The following is a 25726-nucleotide window of genomic DNA, read 5'->3' as shown; positions in this document are numbered from 1 at the left end:
GCAGGACATTGTTGAATATTTTGCAGATGAGAGAACTGGGTGGCAGACGAGGACCTCCGCTCTCCAGGGCACAGCCCGAGCTCTAGACGAGCAGAACTGCCGGCAGCTCCCTGGAATGGCCCCCTCCTCTTCCTATGCACCTTGACCTCTGCTGTTCTGGAGGAAATGCCCTTCCTCTTCCACCCCTGGTAAGGACCACTCCAGGGCAGCCGCATCCCAGTTGCCTTCCTGGTTGGCTCCCCCACCCCCACCCCAGGTGAACCTTCCCCAACATTCTCCACCACATCCCAGGCCTTACACAGCCCAGGCACTGCACAAGCAGCGTGCTACTGCACGTGATGTATTACACGGACCTGCTAATAGGCTCTGCTGGAGGACAACGTACACCCACGTGGTGGGCACAGGACTGTCTCCACTTTGCAGATGAGGCACAAGGTTGAGTCATCTGCTGAAGGTCATCCTGCTAGTAAATGGTCTGTTCATTGCCTGCAGGAGGCACAAAGTGGCCCCCCAAAAAGTCTGTCCTAATCCTTGGAACCTGTGAATATGTGACCTTACACAGCAAAAGGGACTTCGAAGATGCCACTAAGGACCTTGAGGTGGGGAGATGGTCCTGGAAGATCTAAGCAGGTCCAATATAGTCACAAGGGTACTTATAAGAGGCAGGCAGGAGGGTCAGGGCTAGAGAAGGAGATTTGACTACAGAAGCAGAAGTCAGAGAGAGACAGAAACTGGAAGATGCAGTGCCACTGGCCTTCAGGGAGGAGGAAGGGGCCACGAGCCAAGGAACTGCAGGCAGCCTCTCCAAGCTGGGAGAGGCAAGGAAGCAGGTTCTCCCCAGAGCCTCTGAAGGTAACGCTCCCTGTTAGCATCTTGATTTTAGGACTTCTGACCCCAGGAACTGTAAGATGATAAATGTGTGGTGTAAGCCACTGAGTTTGTGGTGCTGCTAGAGCAGCCCCAGGAGACTCCTGCAGTGCCCTGGAACCGGGCAGCGAGGCAGCCACGTGGATTTGGAAGGAAAGGGACACACCGAATTTGCCAAGGGGGCGATCGAAGGCCTGCTAAGAGGGCCCCAGTACAGAGGGCCACGGCTGGTTCTGGCCCACAGGCTCTCTGCTCTCCTGAGGATGTCTTTGTTAGACTGACCCCAGGAAGTCATGAGCCTGCGGGGGGCTCCCTAAACTTGGTCCCCATGCTTGCCATTGCCAGGAGCCCTGAGCATCCCTGATATCTCTGTGCAGTGCCCCCCTCAGGCCAAGCCAACTGTTGTCTGGACAAAGTCCCCCTCAGTCACCAGGTGAGGGTGGGAGGAGAGAGACTAGAAGGCCAGGAGCCCTGGGGAGGCAGCCTTGCTCAGGAGGTGGTGCTGGTCCCCAGAAGTCAGGCCTCAGGCCCCCACTCTTGCTCACAAGGATGTTGAGGGTTCCAAGCAGGTAACTGTTCCTGCTCTTCCTTTTGAAACGCTCAGCCTGTGAGTCATGCTGTAAGTTTGTCTGCCTGTCTGGCCCTCTTTCTGGTCAGGCAGCTCGAGAAGGAATAATCCGATGAAATAATAAATACCAGCCTTGGTCACCATGAATCAAAGGCGCACAGCCAGCTGAGTCACTCAATGGCGGTGGCTCAGAGAGAGCTGTGGGGCTCCATCTGACCTCACTTTGGAACTGGGGCCAGGCGGTATAATACAGCAGGGCACTGAGGACAGCATTTCACTCCAAAAGCTCTGAGTGCTGTGTGCGCTCTGGCCACAGAACACTCCTTGGAAGGGAGGCTTATAATGTCTCTTGTAACTCAAGAAGGGGAGATTACCGAGTCCGGAGGAAGGCTGGGAAGCAATGGTCACTAGGGATGCGTTCAGCCATGAAGATCTGGCTTTCAGCAATAGCCACTGTCCCAAAGTGACCCCACTTGGCTAAAAGGTCTCTGAAGTCACTAAACCATTCCAAGCCCATACACTCACGTGACACGTGTATAGTGAGTGCCTACTTCGTGTTTGTCATCGTAAGGCATCTGCCTGACTTGAAGCCACAAGCCCCACCGGGCCTGGGGGCCCTCCTGCCCGCAGAGGGAAGAGGCCAGGGCTGGGGGCTGGTCAGGGTCCAAAGAGGAAGCACTGAGGCTCAGGGACCAAAGACCCCCTCTTACCACCTGCCCAAGCCCATCAGTGAAGCCTGCGGTGTCGGAAGAAAGCTCCTCGGAGAGCAAGATAAACGGAGCCTACGTGAGCCCCTTGTTGCTGCGTCCTGGCCCATCGGTCTTCTCCCTCAGAAGGTCCAAGCACACGGGGCACCTCTGGCTTGCTGCGGAAAGGGCAGTGGGCTTGGCGACGGGGCCCAGCCCCAAGAAACATCTGCCTTGTTCCCCATGCCTGGGTCACTGCCTCTGCTGATCACACTTAAAGCCGGAGCTCTGACGGTTAGTCATTGTTTTCTGCCCTCATTTCCTTCCCTCGTCACTCCTAAAACCAAAACCTCACCATAAAAGTCTGACAAAGGCCCGTATTGGATTTCTCTCCCCCACAGAGCCTGCGCTTGCCTGGCCCTCTGCCTGGGCCTGGCTGGCCACGGAGGCCTTGCCACAGCTGGGGCCTTGGGCCAGAACTGAGGTCACCCTGCAGCCGGCAGGAGGAGGGAGAAGAACGACAAGATAGTTTGGGCCACGGTCTTGGAAAATACCCTCCATGCAAGTCACTGCCTGAATCCCGACGCAGGAGACTAGCAGCGAGTCCTGGGGTGGTGCGCCCACGCCCTGGGCCACCCCCCCAGGCCGCGGGTCTCTGGCCCCAGGAGATTGGACAACGCAGGACAGAGGCACACAGGGACTGATTCTTTCCCCTTTCACATCTGAGTATCCATTTAACTCCAGAGCTTCCGTGGGACTTTGGTTTAAGACCTGACTCTATGGGGTGCCGGCACAGGGTGGCAATTACACGTGGGCTTTGGGTCACAACCACCTAGGCTCAACTCCCAGACTCATGACCTTGGGAAATAACTTCCGGCCTATGAGTTTGAGCTTCACTTCCCAAAGCTCAAGTTGTTGTCTTTACCTCAGGGGTCGTGGGAGGGTTAGAAGGGCCAAATCGTCCCGAGCCCTGGGCCCAGCAGCCCACATGCAGGAAGTGGTGAGCACCCTCTCAGTGACCCAGCCATGCAGCAGCCGCTTTCTGGCCACCTTCCCGCCTGTGTGCTTTTTCTGGGACACACATGTCTGTCACTCTGCCTTCAGAACCCAAAAGGCACTCAACGCCCTTAAACACCTGTCTCCGTGTTCCTCCCCGGGGCTCTGGTGCCCAGGCCTCCCACGCTAGCTGGCCCTCCCCACCACAACTCATGCATCATGTCTGCTCTGGGCCTTCCCGATTTGGCCCTCCAGCTGCAGTGGTGTTCTCTCTGGGCCCTTGGTTGGGGTCCTCACTTGGGCGCTAAGAAGTATGTACATAATCAGGTGGGAAGTTCTGTTGTCTGTCTGCCTAACTACCTTCTAAGCTGTCTGAGGGTAGGGGTCCTGGCTGATTGGTCCCTGTTACCCCATGTGTACACAGTAGGTGCTCACACTTCTCTCACTGGACCACAATGAATGAGTCAGGGTGGGCTCCAGGCAGCACCCACTTCTGTGTGCTCATTGCCCAGCACAGCCCCAGCCCTATCAGGGAGCCCGTCGCTCCAACTGAACAGAAGAAGGTTTTCAGACAGCAAGCGCCAGGAGGGAGGCTTACGGAGATGCTCACAGAGACAGAGAGCTCCCCGGTCCCAGCCCTCTCCACCCAGGTGCTGGTGGCCACGTACCTGGTCCCCAGAGGGTGACGCACTGCTGCTCGTGGGTCTGGCAGATGCCGTTGTAGCAGTAGCCGTCCACCCCCTGACACGGGTGCCCGTCATGCAGATACACATTGGCTGGGCAGTGAGGACTGGCCCCCGTGCAGAACTCCGGGAGGTCGCAGGAGTTGCTGGGCTCCCTGCAGGCTGTTCCCGCAGGTTTCAGCTGAAAGGAGAGGGCCATTTATCGCACGTGACTGCGGGGCGGGGGGAAGCAGGGGCTCAGCAACGCCCCCGGGGGTGGAGGGGTGCAGGCCCGTCCCCATACAGTCTCACGGAGAAGGGCGAGGATTTCCAAGGAGTTCCCTTTACCGCAGAGAGAGCTCATTAGATAAACGGATTCTCGCTCTGGGCTCTGGGGTTCACTTTTCCATTATGGGGGACAACCAAGAGCAGCTTCTTTTTAATTTCATGCACCATTAGGGTTTTCTGGTGAGTGTTCAAGCTGGTGGCTGGCACCTGTCACCTCGGAGGAGGTAGGGAGGGGAGTGCTTGCTGCCCAATGGAGTCACTGATCCTTAAGAACAAGGTCTCTGGTCACCGACACCATCGCGTTCCTTAGGATGACGTCTGCACTCACAGTGTTAACCTCTGCGGGCAAGCTGACAAAAGTAACGCCAAGGGCACACTCACGACAGCAACTGTACTTTCTCATCAAATCACAGAGCTGGAAAGCTGTCCTCGTAGGGGCAGGCAGAGAAGAAGTCAAGTCGTATGGGATGTCAGGAACCATCCGACAGAGCCTCATCTTTTTGTGGTTCTAGAACTGAGCTCAGAACGGCAGGCCTGAGGTCACACAGGCACCTTCCACCGCGAGCGGCGGGGGTGCCAGGGGTGCCTGCTCCTCTTAACGTTCCCCATAAGTTAACTGCAGGTAGGAAGGGGAGGAAGGCTAGTTTAAGTTGAATGTAAGACATAGTAACGCAGTTCTGAAACACTGCGCTCCAGTTGGGTCGCTAAGGGGAAATTTCCTGCAGACAGAGTGCCAAGATCAATGGCTTAATTGAAAAACTCTGCCCTCAGAACCTTTGAATCAAAAGCTCAGGCTTTTACCCTGTCAGATCCCGGCTCTGAAGAATGAGACAAACAACGGAATTGCCAGGACAAACGCAGTCAAGGAGGCAGAAACGGCCAAAGGATAAAACTGCCCCCCTTGGCTGGGCTGGGTCGATCGGCACCTTCTGTTGGGGGCACAGCCCAATCAAGACCCTGACACAAAGTCCCCGGAACAGCCCACACGGCTCCTCACCAGCTGGCAGAAGTTTTCGGGGTCGAGCAGAGGGACCCGGCGTGAGGCTGGGTGACACGAGTCAGGACTGGTTTTCGAAACGTTCCTCCAATTGCACAACCCGGGACATTTAATGTGGTGCTTGAGTATTTTAATCAAATACTTTTGGGCCCATTAATAAATAATTGATCGCAGATGGTCCAAGGTGAAGGTGCGCATTTCACACGGAGATCGGAAGGTCATAAACACAGGCGGCGGATGTAGATACCAGCTTGCGGGAAGAGCGTTCACCTCCCCGGCCGTGAGCGCTCAGAAACCGTCCGGCCCCACCGCTCGCCCCGCGCCCGCGCTGGGCCCAGGGCATGTGCGGGCGGCCGCGGGGCCGGCAGGACTCACTCACCCGGCAGGCGTCGCAGCACAGCCCGTGCGCGCAGACGGCGTCTGGCTTCAGCGTGCAGGTGGTGGCGTTGCAGCAGGAATTCAGACACTCCTGGAGGTGGGACGGGAGGGTGCGACAGGGTCATGTGGGGCAACTACTCACCGAAAGCAGAGGTTGTACCTGAAGTCACTGAAAAGGGAAGAAAGACCCAGACAGCCTGGTTCTTGAGCTGGAAAGCAGCCTGACTGAGGAGGACCTGTAAGAAAGCCAAGCTCCTGGTACGTGTGTATGAGCTGACCCGGAGTGTGAGTCCCTGCGAAGAGTCAGCAGCTCTCGACTGCCTTTCAATACGGGGTAAGGGACCCGGACGGGAAGGCTGGCAGCGGGGGTCTCTGACGTCTGTATCAGGATCGCTGGAGTCCTCTCAACTTAACTTAAGTATAAAGAGATGAGTACACACTTTACTTTCCAAAGACTGATCCAGACATTCAGGGAGAGCCTGCTGTCAGGAAATTAAGTCAAATCAATCGTGTTTGAACCACAGTTCCTTGAAATCCCACCGAAAGCCGTAGGTGGACTCTCGCTCAGCACAGGTGGCCTGGCTCACCTGGCGAGGCTCCCTTCAGGCCGGAAATGCATCGTAGGATGAGCAGGAGGCCGGAAGGAGGTCAGTGGGCTGTCCCATTGATTTGAAAGGGATTTAAACCGATAGATCAAATATCAGGTGGACTGTCCCCTCTGAATTAAAGTCAGAGTGGAAGTAAATGTCTTTGTTATGCTCTGCTTCGCAGGTATCCAATTTTTTCTAACAAAAAGCAGGAGGTTGACACCTTTCACTTGGCTCTCAACAAAGTCTACACAAACCTATCCGGTGTATTTTTGACATCCTTGTGCTTTAGAACATTCCAATAGCTTGGAAGAAACTGAATTATCTTTAGAAAGAAGAGTTCAGTAGAGTCTTCAGTATTGACTTTTCAACGTCCTCTTATTTAATATATGATGTGTGCTGAAGAATTCATACACCATTGGCTAGAGTGACGCCAATCACATACTGTTTTAATACTGTAATAATTTACTCCTGAAAACCATCTCCTGTGAAGGAATTTATCATTAGTATCACAAATGCTATTAATAAAATTTTGTCGATAATCCAGAAGATTTATGGCTAACCCAGATGTCTGACCTGTACCCTGTGCAACACTCAATGAATTATGCTCTCATTTAGTGTTTACTCTTTGCCCCTATTATACATATATCCAAAGTTATTACATTTTTAATTTGTTCAAGGACTTTATAAACATCCGGAGTGCATAGTGCACACAATAAGATAAAACTGCCAACCAGAAGGCATAGCTGTAACTTTCATGACAGTAAGGGTTTCTAGCTCATGGACTTATAATCCTAAAACATTTAGGGCTGTTTTGCTTTTTTTAAACAGAGTCCATCAATTCCATTCCTGATCCGGGGGGCGGGCCATCATGTGCACAGCAATGCTGTCCTGTACATTATGGTCTAACTGGCTCTACTAATAATACATTAACCAAATTATAGGTTTCTTTGAGATTCCAAGTTAGCTCAGCCATCCTACAACTGGGTCCTAAGAGCCTTTAAGAACTCCCTCCCACGCCACCCCCCACCATATCACTAAATAATATAAGCAGCAGTTTAAATGGAAACGCAGCCAAGTAGAATGGTTTTGACTTCAAAGGCGATTGATAATGTGAGAAAGATAACTAAGTTTAAAAGATATTTGCAAGCTACTGGCATCCTACTGACTTTAAACAAGTAGATAAGGCTGCTTTCCCAACCCTATTAGCTTGGAAGAACGAGTGAGTTGTCAGGGTATCCTTATGGTTGATGTAAATCCAATGCCCTGTACGGAAGGCTTCAGCAATCACTTGCCTTTTAACTACCCAGAATCTATTTCTTCTACAAGGCTATATTTATCAGAAGAGGCAAATTCTTCATCTGTTGCTGCGTTTACTATTTTAGTACTCAACAGAGAAGTCCAACGGAGCCAATGAGCACGAAGTCTCCAAAGAAGAAAGAGTAATGAAGCCATTAGAGAGTCGTCAGCAAATGCCCCAATTGTCATTCTTGTGCTGTTGGGAGGAGACATAGATTCTTAATCACAATGAACCGGGATGAGACTGGAATGCATTTTCTTGAAAATAGTGGGGATTATTTCTGGGAGTGCAGGAGCAGAAGGTGGTTCCAGCTGTGAGCTGGGGAACTGTTCTGACTCCATTTACTCATGGGTGTGGTGACACATGAAGTCCTTTATGGGCCAGGGGACCCATGTGGCCAGGGACCAATATGGAGCAGAGGCGTGATGAGTATTTCCAGGGCCTGAGCACTCAGTATGGGGGTAAAGAATCCAGGTGCACAGGTCTGATTGAAAGTTTGGGGTCAGTTTGAAAACTGGAAGTGGGCTTTCAGAATATCAGACACAGTTTGAGCTGAAACCTTGAAAAGAAAAAAAAAAAAAAAAAAAAAAAGAAAGAAAACTAAACATCAAAGCACAAGGCCTGCCTGTGACTTTGAAAGGTTTCTTGGAAGAAAGAACTTGGGATGAGGAGAATGAGGGTTCTCTTCAAATATCAAGAACTTACCCCACTGAGTAAGGACCCTAAGTACAGAAGTATGCAGTTGGGAATTACACGCAGGGAGAATATGGCCCTACAGAAGCAAGGAGTTGGATTTAATCAAAGCTGTCCTGCAGTGCAATGCACTGCCTGCAGAGAGTAACCCCCTGCCCCCACCCCACCCCCGTCATAGCCAAATGAGTCCTTGATGGAGATGAGAGACGATCACAACATCGAGGTGGCAAATCTCAGGGACTCAAGCATTTGCTGACATGATGGTGGTGGTGGTGGTGCTGGTGGTGGTGGTGGTGGTAACGACAATGGTGACAACGGTGGAAGTGGTAACAGTGGTAATGCTGACAGTGGCGATGGGGAGGCTAGTGGCGATGCCGGGGTGGTGTTGGTATACGGCATAAGTCATTGCTAACTGAGTCGTTCCAAACCTGAGAGTTCACGGCTCCGTGAAGAGCTGTCAAATTTATTTAGATTAATAAACAATTACGAGGAGTTTAAATAATAGATAAACCACTTTAAGTCAAATGACCATTCCTGAGAAATATGGGTAATTTAAACTAATTTTGTTTTCTTTGAGTAATTAGAAAAAGCCGAGGCAATTTCCCCTTTGCGTCACCCATCCCGTGACAGTTTCAAGTATTCCTCCACTAATCTTAAAAGGTTTCTGGAGCACCATAATTAGGACTTGTTTTTGCACAGTAACCATTCTCCATGCTTTGTGAGCAAAATTAAGCACCGCTCTAGGCAGTGCCGTTACCACCAATGGATCCAGAGTTTGGCAGGCGCACAGAAACATTTGATCCGACCACCTCTTCAGTCCCCAACCCCTAGAACTTACTCAGTCCCAACTTTCTTACAGAAACGGTCAGACTGAGACTCAGATCATTTCTGCTGATGGGGGAAAGCTCAACGGCTTGGAGGCTGGGATGTGATGAAGATTCTGTAACCAGCTATTTGTTTCATGCACACAGGAATTCCAGGGACGTCCCTCCCATCCTCGAATCCCCCTTTCAGAGCAGCCCTCCTAGACAATGCTCTTCCTAAGCCCTCACGAAGCCCATTGTGAATTTATCTGAGCCTTCCTTTAGCTTGTCTACCCCCGTAGCTTGCATAAGCTCCCAGGGACGGAGCCCCACATGTAGACAGCCTGCTATATGGGTGACTTGCTTTGATTTATTCTAAGCACAACCTCCTCCAAACTCTGAGGTGGGGGGGGGGGCTTGTTTTACTGGGCGATCTCCCTGGATCCTCCTCCTCTTCTCTTTCCACCCCAAGATTACTCAGAGATTAAAAAATGACTGTTATAATTTTTATGCTGATTAACTTTATCTTGGTCCCTACAGAAACAAGAAAATTTCCTGACATTGGCTGGAAAACAGGTTTAAATAAGCCCTTTGTTGGATAAAAATATTCCCTGCTTTCACTTGTTGCTTCTGAAAACTAACAGGCAGAGAGGCAGAAGTGTGGGTCCTGCATACAGAGGAGGCCGGGGCAGCAAGAGCGGAATTTCAACTTGGGAAAAAGCGCTTGGTTAAAGCCGATTGCTGCTCGTTCAAATTCCCCTCTGCGCTCACTTCACAGAGAGAAAGACATGGTGCTTATGAGCACCTGAAGCTGCCGTTCCAGGCTTTCTTCTCTGCCAAACTCAGAGCTAAGCGCTTCTTCACTGTTTTTGTCCTCATCTTGCCGGAACTACCCCGTCCTTCGACAGAGAAGATTCTCTCTCTGACCAGTGATACAACTTATTCTATGCAATGCTTAAGGTTCCAGAAGGCCACCCCGGCTTAGGCGGCCACGTAGGGCCTTTCCAGCCTGAATTTCTAGCACTTGCGTCCTGCTGCGCAGTCCCTTCCTGTTCTCGCCTCTCGGCCCAGCCGTGCACACGAGGTGAACGTTCTGGAAACGTCTCTCTTACCTCCGGCTCCCCGCAGTCACACTCCTCTCCTTCTTCCACGTATCCGTTCCCGCACTTCCGGCCCCCGAAAGCCTGCCTCACTTCCGGCAGGTTAAAGAGGCACATGCCCACGCCCTTCTCCAGGCTGGCCTCCAGGTCCCTCCTGCTGCAGCTGCTGAACAGCACGGGGAACGGGTACCTGCGGACGAGACCCGGACAGTCAGGCGTCCGCCCCGTTCAGCCCCGCCCGGGGGGCCCCTGCTCGTCTCAGTGAACAAAGCTCGAATGGTGGAAAGTGAGGCACTTGAGCTACACCCTGAGGTCCGTCCCTACACGGTTCCCACGCCGTTGGCACGGAAGTGCTCGATCAAAACAGAAATGAAGCGTTGTGCTGTACGCCAGAAACCGACACAGCATGGTAAACTGGCTGTGCTTCAATACAAATACACATATACAATTAAATAAAGAGAACAGATGAAGACTAACAAATTAAAAAAACAAGAAATGACTTTTGGATAGTTTTCTAATCAATAAGTTCAGAGTCTCATTACACACGTCATTAATAGTTTTGTGTGAAATGATACAGTGGAATGTGAATTCTTAGGGTCTGTAGCTTGCACTGTGAACACACCCCGATGTCGTATTGCAAAGTACAGAGAAGAAAAAAGTACAAATGACTGAGCCTGTCAATTCCAGGGCTTCACAGACACGATCCTCGCCAGCGGTCGGGGCTGGCCGACGCCGCTGTTCGGGCCCGTGACGGGCAAATTACTGTCTTCCCCAAGCACAGCTCTACGGGAACAGAGGCGGTCAGAAGGCAGGTCCTGCTCCTGCCTCGAAAAACCAGGGCTGCAAAGGGATGTGGCAGGGTGGGCCAACTTCCCTGCAAAGTTCACACTCCCCTCTCCATGGCCCGGAGGGGCTGTACCAGCCTCTTGCACCTCGGTGGGCTGTGTGATCATTCTTGGTGATGGAATTAGCAGGGACGAAGGGATAAGGGTCACTTCGGGCTGAAGGTAGTTAAGTGACTGCTCCTTTCTCTCGTCCTTTCTATCCCCTGCTGCCATCTGGGCTCGAGTCCTAGGAGGAGGACCCAGCACATGGTCCTGACTCATGGTGGCACAGCACAGAGCCCCATGCTGTCACACGGAAGGGAAATATCTCTATCTATTAGGGTAAGCCACTGAAAATTGGGGGTTTTCCTATGGCTAGGGTCCCCTAACATACACAGAGTGTCTGACTCTCTATTACAAATGTGCTTTCCCGGGTCTTAGGCAGCAATTACCATGACGGACAAGCGGACCGGAAACCCAGAAGGTTTATTACTTAGAGAGGAAGGAAGGCCTGCCTGCTGACCCGCAAGCCCTAGAACCCTCTTCCCTGCAGACGTTAACAGGATGACATTATAACTGGATCCCCAACCAACTGGCCAAACCAATGTGTGTTGCTGTGTTTCCCCGAAAATGGCAGACCAGCCACCACTGAATGATTGAGTTTGGCAATATTTCAAGATCAGGATGATTTCCAGGGCCAAACTGGTAACACTGTGCCATCTCCCCAGGTGTTTTCTATCAATCTCAGGTTATTAACTCTGAAGTATAATTCTTATCTACAAAGAAACTTGTACATGCAAGTCTTGCTCTTGGACACAAAGGGAATAAACCAAGACTTATCTGTAATGCTCTTATGAGGTTCCTTTTGAGATCTTTATAACTGTCCTCGGCAGATAGATTGATTATTCCTGGTATCAAAGTGATGCTGAAGAGCTTCAAATCATGAGCCACAAGAAAAACTGTAATTCTGTCCATTTAGAAAGGGTTTTGTGTTGTAAGACAACAGTACATTACACAGGGAGCTGGAGAGCAGTAATTCTCTTTGCAAAGGCACAGACTGAAACGTCTGTGTGAGCTTCTCCCAGGGCCCGAGTCAGGAGACTCAGCATCGTTCTTGCCCAGTGACGTGCAACCACGTGTTCTCATGAACTCTCACTGGTTTGTTCCGGAAGGGAACTGACTTCTAGAAAATGTTAACAGTTAGTTAGGAAAGACACGAGGGTGAATGGTGAGTCTCAGGAAGGGTTTATAGCAAGGTTAACAGTAGTTGAGGGAAACCCAGTGAAAGAGTGGTATCCATCACTCCACGCCCCAAGTGAGCCAAGATTGTCTGCCAACATCTGGGGACCAGGGCACTCTGAGACCAGCTCCAGTCACAGGTCTCACAAGTCCTCACATCTCATCGTCTTTCAAAATAACAAATACATTTTTTGGGGGGGGGGTTGATATTTAAAAAAGGGATAGAAACAAGATGAGATCAGCTTAAGTCCAGGATTTAAAATTCAGTGTTTGGGAGAGGAGAACAGAGCAGATCATTGTTGGCAAAAAAAAAAAAAAAAAAAAAAAGACTTCCCTGTGTCTGAGCTGGATGCTGTCAGAGAGAAGTCGAGTTATCTGCGTAATAAAACATTGCTAATTCTCTTAGTTTTCTCCTCTTCTGTTGAAGAATAAGCCCCAAATGCTTTTAAAATCTCTCTTGTTTGGAATCATGGATAGGTAACATCCACCCAATTCACAGGTTTCCAACTTTGCTACGAGGAACTGCGTCCAGGCATTAATTCCTCAGGGTGCCTCTGTTTTAACAACAAAGTGGCCATGTGCTCGTCAGATGCCAAACGAGGTGTTGAGCTCACTGACCCTGAAACTGGCCCTCTTTCACGGCCGTGTGCAGGCAGCACAGAGCCCAGCCTCACACCATACACCTGATTTCCCCAGTGCACCACCTGCCTTCCAAGGTGGTACAGTTAAAGCCTCCAGAAGCTGCTGCCTAGGGCTCAGAGCACCTGCCCCAAGCACATGTCCAGCCGGTCCTCTCTCTCTCCAACCTGAGCCTTTCTAACTTGCTCCGAGCCCAGTGAGGCCCCTCGGGAAGGCCAGCGACGCTTCCCTCCACCTTCCTGTCTTCTGCGTGGACTGGACCAGGCAGCATGCCTGCCTTTACGTGAGGATGGAGAACTGCCTCTGCCAACCTCCGAGAACTCTCTTTTGATGATGTGGCAATGTGGCCAGGGAGCACTTGGTACCTGCAGAATGTCTTTGCTGGCTTACCCTTTCACGACTTCTCACCATGGAGAACAGGTGACTGTTTCTCTCTGACAGAACATTTCTGAACCCTATTTGGGCATTTAGAGAAAGTCAGGCTTTAGAGGAGAGAAAGCAGAGGAACCTGTCACTCCTCATTCAATTATTCTGCAAACATTTATTCGAAACCTACTGTGTGCCAGGCATGCTTCTAGGTGTTGGGGACCCAGGGATGAACAAAACATACAAAAATCCTGGCCATTATGGAGCTTGCATTCCAGCGAGGCAGGCAGATCACACAGAAGATAAAGGAGTAAATTACATGTGTTAGAAAGGAATGAACGTTAAGGAAAAAAATAAGACAGCAAGGTGGGGGAAGAGGTGGGAGGTCCTGGACTTTTAGGAGGGTGGTCAGGGAGAGCCTCACTGAGGGGGAAGGCAGGGGAGGTTCTCATTAGAAGGATATGAAGGAATAGTTGTGGGCACACCTGGAGGAAGAATGTTCAAGGCAGAGGCAGGAGCCAGTGCGCAGGCGCCCGGACAGGAGTAACTGGCCTAGTGGACTTTGTTCCACAGAAAGCAGCAGGATCCTCCTACAGTACCACAAGCCCAGAGAGGCGACCCTTCCCCAGAGAAGACCCCTGAGCCCCTTGAGGTCATTCAATGGCAGGATGAAGACCACAGAGAATCATTAAACCGGGGAGGGGAATTTCCCCTGCGTGGACCAAGCACTGATAACAGCTGAAGGCATTTTTCATTAGAATTTCAAACTCTTATCCCCCCCCTTTTTTTACAAACTATTTTTGATTAACAAGCAAGGGTTATTCATCATCTCTCTTCCCCTACTGGTATCCTCTCGGGTGACTGGTGTGTAGGAAGAAATAAGAGAATACCTAAAAATTGTATCTAAACCAGTGGCCCCCCCTTGATAAACAGAATTCAGTTGTCTAAAATGATTTCAAATTTCAAGTGATAAGGGAATCTGAAGCTACTAAATATCAGATTCCTCCTCGAATTACAATAGGATCCTAATTTATACATATTCGAGCATCTTTTACATCCAAGGAGTCACTGGTTGCATAGTAGCTAGCACACAAGAGATGTCACTGACCGTTGGCTTAAGGAGTCAAAGAACAGTGCGTTGGTTTGCATGAAAAAGGTGCCAGTGGACCATGAACAAGACACGGAATCCACGCCCCAGCACAGCGTCCGGAATCCACGGACAGGATCTAGCCCCACAGTGATTACTAAGACTGCTACTCCTCCAATTTGGCCACACAAGTGAATGAGTCCAGGCAATTGCACGGCACAGCCAAGAGCATCACCCTGCTTCCCAGATGCCAACTCTGCTCCTGAACTTTTAAAATAGTTTATTTATTATTATATCATTTAAGTAAGGGGGTAGGTAATCATGTTTATTTCTTTAGAGGAGGGACTGGGGGTTGAACCCCGGACCCCATGCATGCTGAGCGTCCGCTCTACCACTTGAGCTATATCTACACCCTATACCCTCACCCCTGCTTCTGAACTTTTGATGACAGCAGAATCAAACCTTTTGGATAGTATGCTCAATACTCCTTCATTTAGCCATTCATCCACTCACTCACTGGAGAAGTAGTTATTATATTTAAAGCTCTGAGGAAGCTCCCAAGATGATTGAAAAAAAAAAAAAAAAAAAAGGCCCCAGCCCTTCCCACTGTCCCCTTGCCGGACCTTTGCCAAGAGAACTGTTGGACATGCCTGCTCCCCGCTCCGCTTCTCCATCCACGTAAATAAAAGGTTAGAAATACATTTATATATATCAACACATCACGTGTACTTCTCCATATGGAAATTATATAAAACATATAAACATGCATAATTATAACGTACAGAATTATATTGAATTGATATATACTTACATATTATACATGTAGTTTTGGAATAACTATTGAGAACCTGCTTGAAGCCAGATGATACGGCGGGTACTTTCTCATAGTCATATTTGCTTCTTCTTTCTACTTTACTTTTAAATGTAAAATTTTAAAACAACCCAGCGAGCTGGGTATTATGAATTCCCATTTTGCAAATGAAGTGAAGGAGCTTGTTTAAGACGTCATGGTTAGGGGATGGCAGAGACTCGATTCAATTTCAAGTTCAGTTCCTTAAGAGACTCCTTTTCTCCATTGCTGATGTCAGCTCAGCGCTGGATCACCTGCAGCAAACTGCTGAAACAAGACCGTGATCCATGCACCCTGGATGTGCTGAGTTAGATACGAAGGACACATCCTCCCGTGACTCAGCACACGCCTGGCTCGGAGCTGCTCAAAGTGTGGTCCTCACCTCAGCATCACTGGGCAACCAGCCAGAAAGGCAGATACTCAGACCCCACCCGGACCTGCTGCCTCGGAGGACCTCAGGGCGGGGGCCTGTGCTTTAACAAGCTCTCCAGGTGATTTTATTTCAAATTTAGGTAAAATTCCTTTAAATATAAAATTCACCATTAAAAAGTCTATAACCCAGTAGCTTTTAGTACGTTCACAATGTTGTGCAACCATCCCCTAGAATTCCAGAACATTTTCCTTATTCCCAAAACAAATCCCAGCCCATTAAGCAGTCACTCCTCCTTCCCCCGTCCCCACCAGTCCCTGCCAGCCACGAATCTGCTTTCTGCCTCTCTGGATCTGCCTATTCTGGACATTTTGTATAAATGGAATCATCCAACATGGGACCATTTACGTCTGGCTTCTTTCACTCAGCCTGTGTTTAAGGTTCCTCCCTGCTGTAGCACTGTGAGTACTTCATTTTGTTAAATGACTGAATAATATTCCACTGTAAGTAAGACTATACCGCAATTTGCTTAGCTAGTCATCAGTTGATGGTCCACGTGATGCATCAGAATTAAAGTCTGGAGCAACCGATCTAAGTTTCAAATTCAAATGCTGATAATGCATGGGCAAATCCACACCTATTAGAATAAAAAAAACAAGAAACACAAACTGGGCAGATTAGAGGCCACCTTTCTTGCACTTCAGTTAGAACTAGTCCTGTTTCACACTGGGGTTCCATTTTCTAAGACAAGCTCAGTGCACAGCATTTTGAAACCTCGTGTGATTTTAGGCACGTGCTCGAAATTCCATGAGCATCTGTCTCTTAAGGCCAAATTCAGATCACAAATAAATTCAAGTATCTCTAAGTATTACAGCAGGCTGACTATTAATCATCAGATGCTACACTAATTAGGAGCCACGAAAGGGTCTGACTGTGAACATAACGGGGTGTCTGTTCTGAGCAAGTTCCTTCCACTCGCTTCAAACTCCAAAGTACGGAGGCTCTGCCTTCCTTTGGCTCACTGTGCTGCTTTCTTATGGCAGCTTTATTCCCTGAAGTGGGAGCGAGAAGAACGTTGAGTTGGGCTGTAGAGTTCCTCGTGACACTGAGATCTCATGCAGCCCGTGGTCAGTGGTTTAAAAGGACAAGCCTCCGTTTCTTCCATAGCTTTTGGCAAACTCATCACGATGTGCTTTTTAATGTTTTTCATAAATTAGACCAAACATGTCAGGACAGCGTCTAACTGAATCTGACATACAGCCGTGGTAGACTGGTGCAAAGCAGTAAAATTGGAGAATTATTCAGAAAATGAGCCCTTTTGCAGGATACTTTCCCTTGGCACAAGAATGCTTTAAAATGATTATATCTAGGACCCAAAAAGTGCTTGCGGCTCACAGGCAGAGAGTTTCTCTCCGATACCGCGCCAGGGTGACTGGCTCCTGCTCTTTAGTGAGACACACCTGCCTTTTCCCCCTAATATTTAACTACTAAGGACACTTGGGGGAAATTTTACCATGTTGAATGCAAGGTTAGAAATAAAAAGGGGATGAAGCAGACAGCTAGGTGATTTTGGGAAAACACGCACACACACACACAAAACCCACTTTTCAAAAGAGGAGCGCCACTTACGGCTTCCTACCATCGGCGTAGTCACAGCTTAACAATTCAGCCGTCACAAAGCTGCCAAGTAAAACACGATCAGGGGTTACTTTACTCTGACAAAGCTGCAGTCAGAAAATTCTTTTCTTGTAGGAGCCCATTGTGCGTATCACCGCTGGATTCTTGGGGGTGAATCGTTACTAAGCCAATGTATCAATCTTGACAGTAGAAGCTGGGAGTTATCTGCCCTGTAAAAGCTCTCTGGGAATGCTTCCTTCTTGGTGGAAATTAGGCAGCCAGGGAAAGCGGCTGCAATCAGGCTGGATTCCCCAGGGCTGCAGGTCTCTGTTCTCCATCTTTCCTTTGATTTGTTGCCTCATTAATAGACGTGTGTTGGGTGCCAGGGAATCCGGGTTCCCCAGCTCCAAGCCGTGGGGTGACACAGTCCGCATGCGGACCGCATGCAAGTGGTCGGAGGAAGAAGGATGGCACAGCTGGAGCAGCTGCTGAGAACAGCTTGGAGCTGACAAAACTGCGACAGGAAAAGCCAGCATCGCAGGAAACCGGGGATGGAAGCCATCCAGATTTCTCGTTTAAATTGACTGGGAAAAAAAAAGAAGAAGGAAAAAAAACCCCTCACATCTTCCACAGTTGATAAATGATTAGATGGTATAGAGATAACTGGTTTTGGAAAAGGTGGTGCTGACAATTTGCTTCCCACGGATTTCTTCTTGCAGACTGGAATGGAGTTTTATTTTCTCCTTACAGTGGAAGTGACAGATGCAGGAGGCCTGGGAAGCGATTCTCTATCTGGGCACAGAGGAGGTGGAGAAGAATTGAAGCTGGAAGAAACAAGTCTGTGCACCCCATCTAATAAACTAAAGTTCTGTTTAAAGCTGAGCCTCAGTGTTCCCATCTGCAGACTGGGAATAATAACTACCTCCCGTGCCGAGAGAGAGGACAAATGAACTTCAAACAAAAATGTGGACGCTTTGGTTAACTTCGTAGCACTGGGAGATGCTAGTTGCTAGTTTGTCCATGAAAAAGAGGTCTTTCTTTTCCTCACTTAGAGGTGTGGCTTTGGCTGATTCAAATTACTGACGCCAGCACCTTGTGTGTTCTTAGGGCTTAGAAATATTTTTCCAATATGGTGCAGAATTGACTACAATTGAAGCCACAATGTAGCAAACTTTAAAGCCACAAGTACAAGTAAACTTGAGAGGAGAATGACTCAGGCAAAGGAGCAATCAAGCAGTTAAATGTGAGCCCTCAGTTTAACACATATATGGTGCTGAAGGCTCTGCTCATTCTGGAAGGGCCGGGCTGCCTCCAGCTCAACCAGAACACGGGCTTAGGAGCATAAACAACCCACCGAACAACCAACCCACAAAAGCAAAGGCACCGTTTAGATGGCTGTGACCTGCCACGCGGCTGGGGTGGCTCCCAGTTCCTGGAACTTTTTCCAAACGTCTTTCCTGAAGCTCGTGTGGCGTGAGCTCCCTCCATGCGTTCTGCCAACCTTTCCCTCCACGGCCAAGGCCAGGCAGGAGCTGGGAGTGGCATGTGGCCGCAGGCAGACCAGACCTGCCCTCCGCTCTCTGAGAACAGGGCCTAACGACCTTTAGCCCTCATTCCACAACCAGCCTCTGGAGCTTTTCCAAAAACAGACAACAGCTCAGAGTTCAGGGCCAGCACCACGTATTTCTAGACCCTCCAGGAGCAGAGGTCCCACGCCATTCCCAGGGCCTCTTCCCGGGAGGCCCGCTTGCATCAAGCAGGTGTGAGAGATCTTGCTTGGCGTAGGCTTTGCTCGGCCAGCTTTCAACCCCAAAGTTCTAGGGCCGTCTTCAGAAAAATCTTTAGGGTTTTCACAGTTATACTCAGGAATAAGAACTTGCCATCAGCAGGCCCAGAATTTAGGAGTGACTGAGAAGCACGCCCGGCTGGGGCGGGCGGCGGGGCCCACACCTGCAGTGACTGGCCCGGTCACCAGCAGCTTGGCGGGGCAGCTCAAGGCCGTCCCACTTCAGGGCCTCGGGCTTCCTCCCGCCCGCACGGCCCGGAGGGTGAGTGCGAATACTGCCAGCTCTCACTATTCTTCAGCCCTGCTGAACCAGGAGGGTGGGCGTTCTTGCTCACTGACCGCCCTGTGAGTCAGACTGGATCATCCCCACTTTACAGACGAGGAAACTGAGGCTCAGTGAGGTTAGACAGGTCACCACAGTCATGCGGGTCTGGAGTCAGGACTGAAAACACAGCTTGCTGACCTGAAGGCCCGTGATCTTCCTTGGCAAACACACTGCCTCCGGCGCCGTCAGGAGGCCTCTCCAGGCCAGGGGCCCCAGGGCAGCCTCAGGCCTGACCTGGCACTAATGGCCAGGAGCCAGCGTCAGCACCCAGGAGATGGACAGCCGCCCAGGCGCCCGGGGCTCCCCGGAGTCAGCCGTAGGTAAAAGGGACCCCCTCCTTGGCCCTGCAGCTTCTCCAAGAGCACCTTCGAGCGCCTCTGTGGATGCCTTTTGTGGAGGGCGGGGCTCAGGATGGATGCAGCACACCTGAGGCCGAGCACACACCGGAGGGAGGTTGTGAGCCCTGTGCGAGTCTCAACAAGATGTGGGCAGAGGAAACCATCACCCACCCCACCGGAAAGCAGTGTGACGTGGCCAGAGGACTTTCCTGGCATGTCCTGAGTCCACATTCTGCCCGGCTGAGGATCCCCGGCGTGACGCGGAAGATGCTGGCTCACAGGACAGAAGGGAACCCTGGCAGAGCCACAGGAAGGCTTCATCCTCACACCGAGTCCAGGAGCGGAAAGGGACCGACTGCCTTGGGACCACACGCTGGAGCCCGTGGGCCCGACAGAAGGGCCGCAGACAGTGAAGGAAACCACCGGACTGGGAGCAAAGGATCAAAAATGTCCTTAGTAGGACAGGCCCGTTGTTAATAGCAAACACCTGGGGCCCAGAATGGCGCCATCTGGGGCACTTTATAATTCACGTTTTTAACACGTGAACTTTGACCTCTGCTCCTCCTCCCCGGAAACCAATTAAAGCGTAAATGTAATTTCCCAGGATTTTTAATAAAGAAGGAGACCAACTAAGCTCTGGTCAGTTGAGGGTGCACGGGGGCCTCGAGGCGTTAGCAGAAAGTAGACCTCACCTCTGGGCTCTGCTGGCTGGTTCCTTCCGAACCCAGTCCTGGAAGGCAGGGGACTCAGGGCAGGGGACCAGCAGGACATTACAAGCACCCAGCTCATCAGAGACAGGCTCTTAGGCTTCTCAGCTTCATTACAAGGAAAGGCTGCTGTCTCTGCATGGGGCTGGTCGGGGACAGGGCAGACACGCACAGATCCAGAGGTTAACAGACAGCGGTTCACACGTCGAGGTAACTCCGCCCTTTCCTCCTACCCCAGCAGACGGACCTGTACAGATCACGCCAGTGGCTTCCGCTGACTGCAAGTCTGTAACAGGGAAGATGCTTCTAATCAAAAATGGTAGATAAAGTGGTCATGGGAGATATTTCCAAGCCATCCAATGAGGGCCGAGGTCTGCATAGGCCCTGTTCTTGCCTCACTGAGCTCCTGATACTGGGGTTGCCATAAGGGCTACCAGAACTCAGAACGGTGAAGACTGACCCCCTCCTGCCCCCAGGGTTGGGACCCAGAGCTTCCTTTGCTTACAAACACCTGGTGAGGGGCCAGAAGCTGAGGGCTGACATCTTGAGTCTGACCCCAACCAACTAGGGGGCTTCTGGCCTTCCCGAACCTCAGTTTTCCCATCTGTAAAATGGGGGTGATTGTACCTGCCGTTTCCTTAGAGCTGTGACAATTAAATGAGAAAGGATATGTGAGCGTTCTTTGTAAACTGGGGAATGGTTTGTGAGGTCTACAGGGTCTTATTCTTACAACTACTTTTAGTTTTTATATTTTTAACCCTCCTCCTCCTCCTTCAGCTAAATTAAGTAAAGTCTTTCAGAAGAAGCTACTTCTGGAAGAACTTCACTTTTTGAAAGCAAATTGCTCCTGTCACCCGGGTTTCCATGGAGTTAAAAAAAAAATAGCAATGGACTCAGCTTCCTATTTACTTGGGGTTTCTCAGTCCTTACTCTTTTTTATCTTATTTTTGTTTTTCTGTTTATTGTATTGTATCTGTTCTTGTGAATTATCATAACTCCACTGTAGAAGATGTGGAATATACAGTAAGGAAATGGCAGGGCTGCAGCACATGCTATAGTATAAAAGGCAATGGCCTTAGAGTCTTCTCCCCAGAAGTTTGGCCATTACACAAAAGGTGAAATGTGACTTCACCCTGCACACATCTGATTGTGCAGGAGTCACCATCCATCTGTCCATCCACCCACCTGCCCACCATCATTTATCCGTCTGCTATCAACCCACTCAGTCATCTACCCATCCACTCATCTACACATCCATCTTCCATCTACTCTTCCATCCACCCTTCCATCCATCATCCAACCATCTATCCATTATGATCCATCCATTCATCCATTCTTCCACCCACCCTCCCATCCACCCTTCCATCCATCAATTCATCCATTCAACCATCCTCCCATCCACCCTTCTAGCCATGCCATTCATCTATCCATCCATACATCCATCTTTCTAGTCTAGAAGTATTTATTGAAATCTACTATGTACCAGGAACTGTTCTATGTGCTGGGGATTCAGCAGTGAACAAAACAGACAAAATTTCTGACCCAGTAGAGCTTCAAGTGGGTCCTTCTGGATATTATTGGTTGCAGAGAGGCCCAGAATTTACTCTTGACCTCACACTGCAGCCTCTGTGCCACATATCGTAGGGAGAGGAGGAGGTCATGAGTGTGAGTGTGTGTGTGTGTGTGTGTGTGTGTTTGTGTGTGTGTGTGTGTGTGTGTGTGAAAGGTGGAGGAGGGATTGGCAGAATTTCAGCGGCAATGTTTTCACACATGTTCTACCACAAATAAAATGCTGGATTAACAAGCAATGACAGGAAATAATTCTCTGCTGTTGTAACATAAGTTGAAGGAGATTTGCAGAACTAAATGGCTTAAAAATGGGTCAGCCTTCCTGCTTCCCAGAAGTCACATGGGGACAAGGCTCTGTACTGAGAGGGCTTCCGCCCCTCAGGAAGCCTGAACACGGCCCACACAGCCGAGGCAACCTCCACGTGGTACGGACCCTGGGAGGTGGGACTGCACGCCGGCCAGGTCTCAGGCTCAGGCTGAATCTCAGAGCTCCCTCGGAGCCCGCGGTGGGAAGTGAGCACATCTTTCTCTGACTGGTTCTCCAGGGTGGACACCTTTCTCTGCTTCCTGAGGTTTACAGCTGCTGCAAATTTTTATTTGTGATAAGAGGAAGGTGGAAAGTCGGGGGCTCAGCCTTATGCCCTGGGGCTTCCATTTGGGCAGTTTTGAAAACATAAGCAATTCATTGAACTTTCTGGGCTCCAGCTCCCTCACCTTTAAAATGGGTATAACCACACCCACCTCACACAGTTTACCGATAAAAGACGATGTCCCCAGTGCAATCTTTTGGGTCAAAATCAAGTCTGTCTCCATTCATTTCCTCGAAACTGGATACTCAAGGAGGAGTGGCCATGTGGACCAGTCTCCCTAACTTGACCCCTGGTCTGCACCCAGCTTTAGAGAAGAGACATGCTACCATGCCCATGGCAGTGACTTTTACAATCCCCACTCTGCATTAACTGCAGGCAAATTCCTTTATTTTCCAGTGAGCAATATCTGACTCTACGGAGAGGAGGTAAGAACGCGCTCTGAACTGACGAGCCCTCTTGAACTGCTGGCAGGAGCATCTCCTGCCAGTTCATTTCCCCCTCTGGGCCACGTCGGGAGTAGCCGACTCAGTCGCTCTGGCTGGGTAATTAAACGGATTCTGACCCGTAGTGTTTTTAACGTTACTAGAGTTCCTCATTTTGTTGCTGTTTCTTTCCTTTTTCTTTTTTGTTTTTAACTCCTTGGATCAAGGTCTCCATCTTTTCCCCCTGCCCTTTGAAGAAGTGAAGACTTTCCTAAAATTTTCATTTGAGGAGAAAAAAAAAATCTCATCAAATGAAGAGCTGATATGGGGCAGTAATTTCCTCCAAGCCTGTTCTCGTGAAATCCCTTTATGATAAATGTATTTCATGACCTCAGATAGATCCTCAAACTTCAAAAGGGGGTGAGTTTTAATTACATATATTCTGCACTGATTTTCAAGAAAGCAAGTTCTTCAAAGGGTGCAGACTTTCCAGATACATCAAATTTCCATTGATTCCAACCACATGTGAAACCTGGGAATTTTTCACTGAAAAGTACAGTTGATTTTAATTTCTTGAAGGACATTTCAAATACAGGCCTCCTCAAAAAGAAATCCAATTTTAACATGAGCCAGGCATTCTCAAGGGTCTCCCTAACCTTATTCACCTCTTCAGGGGTTGGTTCCCACTGAACTTTATTCCGGAATGTTCCCTGGCCACCAACCCTTCCAACCTTTTCTCCTTGTTCACAATGAATTACTGGTCATTTTGTAAAAGGTGTGAAATGGTACTATGGTAACGTCAAAAAATGTCTCCTTATCTTTTAGAGGCACAACTGAAATACTTACAGATGAGATGTTATGATACTCAGGATTGTGTAAATAGATCAGGTGCCCCTGCGGTGAGCCCCACGGCACCCCAGAATGTCCCCTGTCAAGCCCCGAGCTTCCGGTCTGTAATCGCCAGTTCACTTGCTCGTCATCCTTGCCACAGTACGAGCGCCTCGAAGTCAAGGTTCCTGCCTTTTGGGTCTGCGGCCCCACTCGCGTCCTGGATCAGCACGCACGTGTGCGCATGAGTGGCTCTGCTATGACTGGGCGCCTGGCCCTGTCGCCTGCAGCCGGCTTGTCCTGATGGGAGGCGGGGCCCGGGTCCACTCCGTTTTCATGAGAGAAGGCGGAAGCTGGGCAGAGGCCATCCAGACGGGCTCCACGTCCAGACAGCTGTGTAGCAAGGAGGTATGCAATGAGGGTTTCTGGAGGTGAATTAAATGGAACTGAGTGAGTCGATCACACGCACTTCTGAGGAGGTGGAGCGGCGGTGCTTTCCCCTTCACCGTGGTTGTTCCATCTAGTTGTAGACGGTATCCCTCAACGCCCAGCCTCAGCTCCATGCAGACTATCCACACCCCCGGCCAGCAGTCAGGAGCCCTCATTGGCTTGTTTTCTCAGCCCACATCATCCCGGGCCATCAACGCACTGCCCGCCACTGTCGGGGTCACATTCTCTGCTTGAGACCCATTTGCCAGTCTGGATTAGACAAAACCTACCCAGACCCAAACCTCGAATCTTAGCATCAGACTGAAAACTTGGGCAGTCATTCCTTTCAGATACACACACGTAGAGTGTGGAGGTTCTCTTCTGTGGCTCTTCAAAGTAGAGTCCTGAAAGAATGCTTACAGTATAGAAAAGCAAAATGAAATTCTAAACAGAAAAGAATCTTTTACATCAAGGAGAAGAGACTGGAGAGGTGGGTGGGGGAGGGTGCGGAGCGGTGCGCCACCCGGTGTGTTAACAGGAGCCTTCTCAATGGGTTCCAAATGCCTGTTAATCACACTAAAATAAAATGCGAGTTTATATACTATTGCTTTTTTTTTTTGTTCCCTCGTCTTTTTTTTTTAATAGACAGTAAACCCCTTAATTTGGCAAACTCCAATCATTCAGATGCTTTGTGATCCTCTTAAAAGTGAAAAAATTTTTAAAGATAGGTCAGGTCATATAACTGCCCTGCCTAAAACCTTACAATGACTTCTCCCTGCCCTGAAGACAAAACCATGTTCCTGCTGTGGCCAGCGGGGCTTTGCTGGCTCTGGCCCCAGCATCACTTCCCCCCAGCCCTGCCCTGTTCAGATCCCACCCTACAAGCCACTGGCTTCCCTGTCAACAATGCTTTCCCCCTTCAGAGCCCCTGTGCATGGCGTCCCCTCTGCCCAAATGCATGTCCTTCCTCCCTTCTGCTATCTTTGCAGGCTCTCATCCCTCTCTCCCCTTTGGTCCTAGCTTACACGTCACCTCCGCAGATCGGTCTTCCCCAAACCACTCAACGCCGGGCGTCTCCTTCCTTTTCTCTTCGTCTGTCTCCTTCGTAGCTCTCCTTCCAACCTAAAGCTTTTATTTACTGGTTTTCAAAACTGTCTTCCCCACGAGAGCGCAAGCTCCATGAAGGCAGAAAGCGTCCACCCTGCTCATGGCTGCAATAACCCCAGCATGTGTCAGAGCGTATCGTACGTTGCAGGCGCCGAGTTACTGTGTATTTCAGTCAGCTGCAGCCATCACATGGCTTTCCTTCTCCAGTTCTCATTTTAACGGAAAGTTTTCCGCAAAAAATAAAAGGAGGCTCTGAGAGTAAGTTTTAAAAAATTTAAAAAAAAATTTTCAGGCGGTAGGTAATTAGGATTTATTTATTTATATGGGGGTCCTGGGGATTGAACTCAGGACCTCGTGCGTGCTGAGCACACACTACCACCGAGCTATACCCTCCCCCTCTTCTGAGAGTAATTTTTGAATGCTAATACTGCTTTTCCTGCTCTAGGAAGGGACATTTACTATTATACTAAATATTCTTTTCCAAAAATGCTCAAATTATTCACATTGTCTTACTCCTGTAAACGTGGAATACTTACTCCTCCAACCCCTTAAGACCAAATGCTCCAAGAAGTTCATTAATGGATGAGCTCAACCGAGTTTAAACTCCCACGCGACCCCCCACCCCCAGACGCTGCTTTTGCCAAAGCATAATTTCCAAGACAGGTCTGAACGTTAACTATCCGAAGACATACAACACGCCCTGTCACA

General features: G+C 49.7%; 1 protein-coding gene across 1 annotated transcript in view; it reads right to left on the bottom strand.

Moving 5' to 3' along the window:
* The window catches only part of ADAM12 (ADAM metallopeptidase domain 12), a 325460-nt gene that overhangs the window by 44170 nt on the left and 255564 nt on the right, over positions 1-25726 (bottom strand). Inside the window, exons 12-14 of the mRNA XM_074373406.1 lie at positions 9938-10115; positions 5444-5533; positions 3786-3981 (exon numbers count right to left, since the gene is read on the bottom strand). Coding sequence (XP_074229507.1) covers positions 3786-3981; positions 5444-5533; positions 9938-10115 — 464 coding nt within the window. The remainder of the gene's footprint in view (positions 1-3785; positions 3982-5443; positions 5534-9937; positions 10116-25726) is intronic.

Source organism: Camelus bactrianus, chromosome 11 (assembly GCF_048773025.1).
Source record: "Camelus bactrianus isolate YW-2024 breed Bactrian camel chromosome 11, ASM4877302v1, whole genome shotgun sequence".
NCBI lineage: Eukaryota > Metazoa > Chordata > Mammalia > Artiodactyla > Camelidae > Camelus > Camelus bactrianus.
Note: the sequence above shows the minus strand (reverse complement) of the source record. Positions and strands in the feature narration are given on the sequence as shown.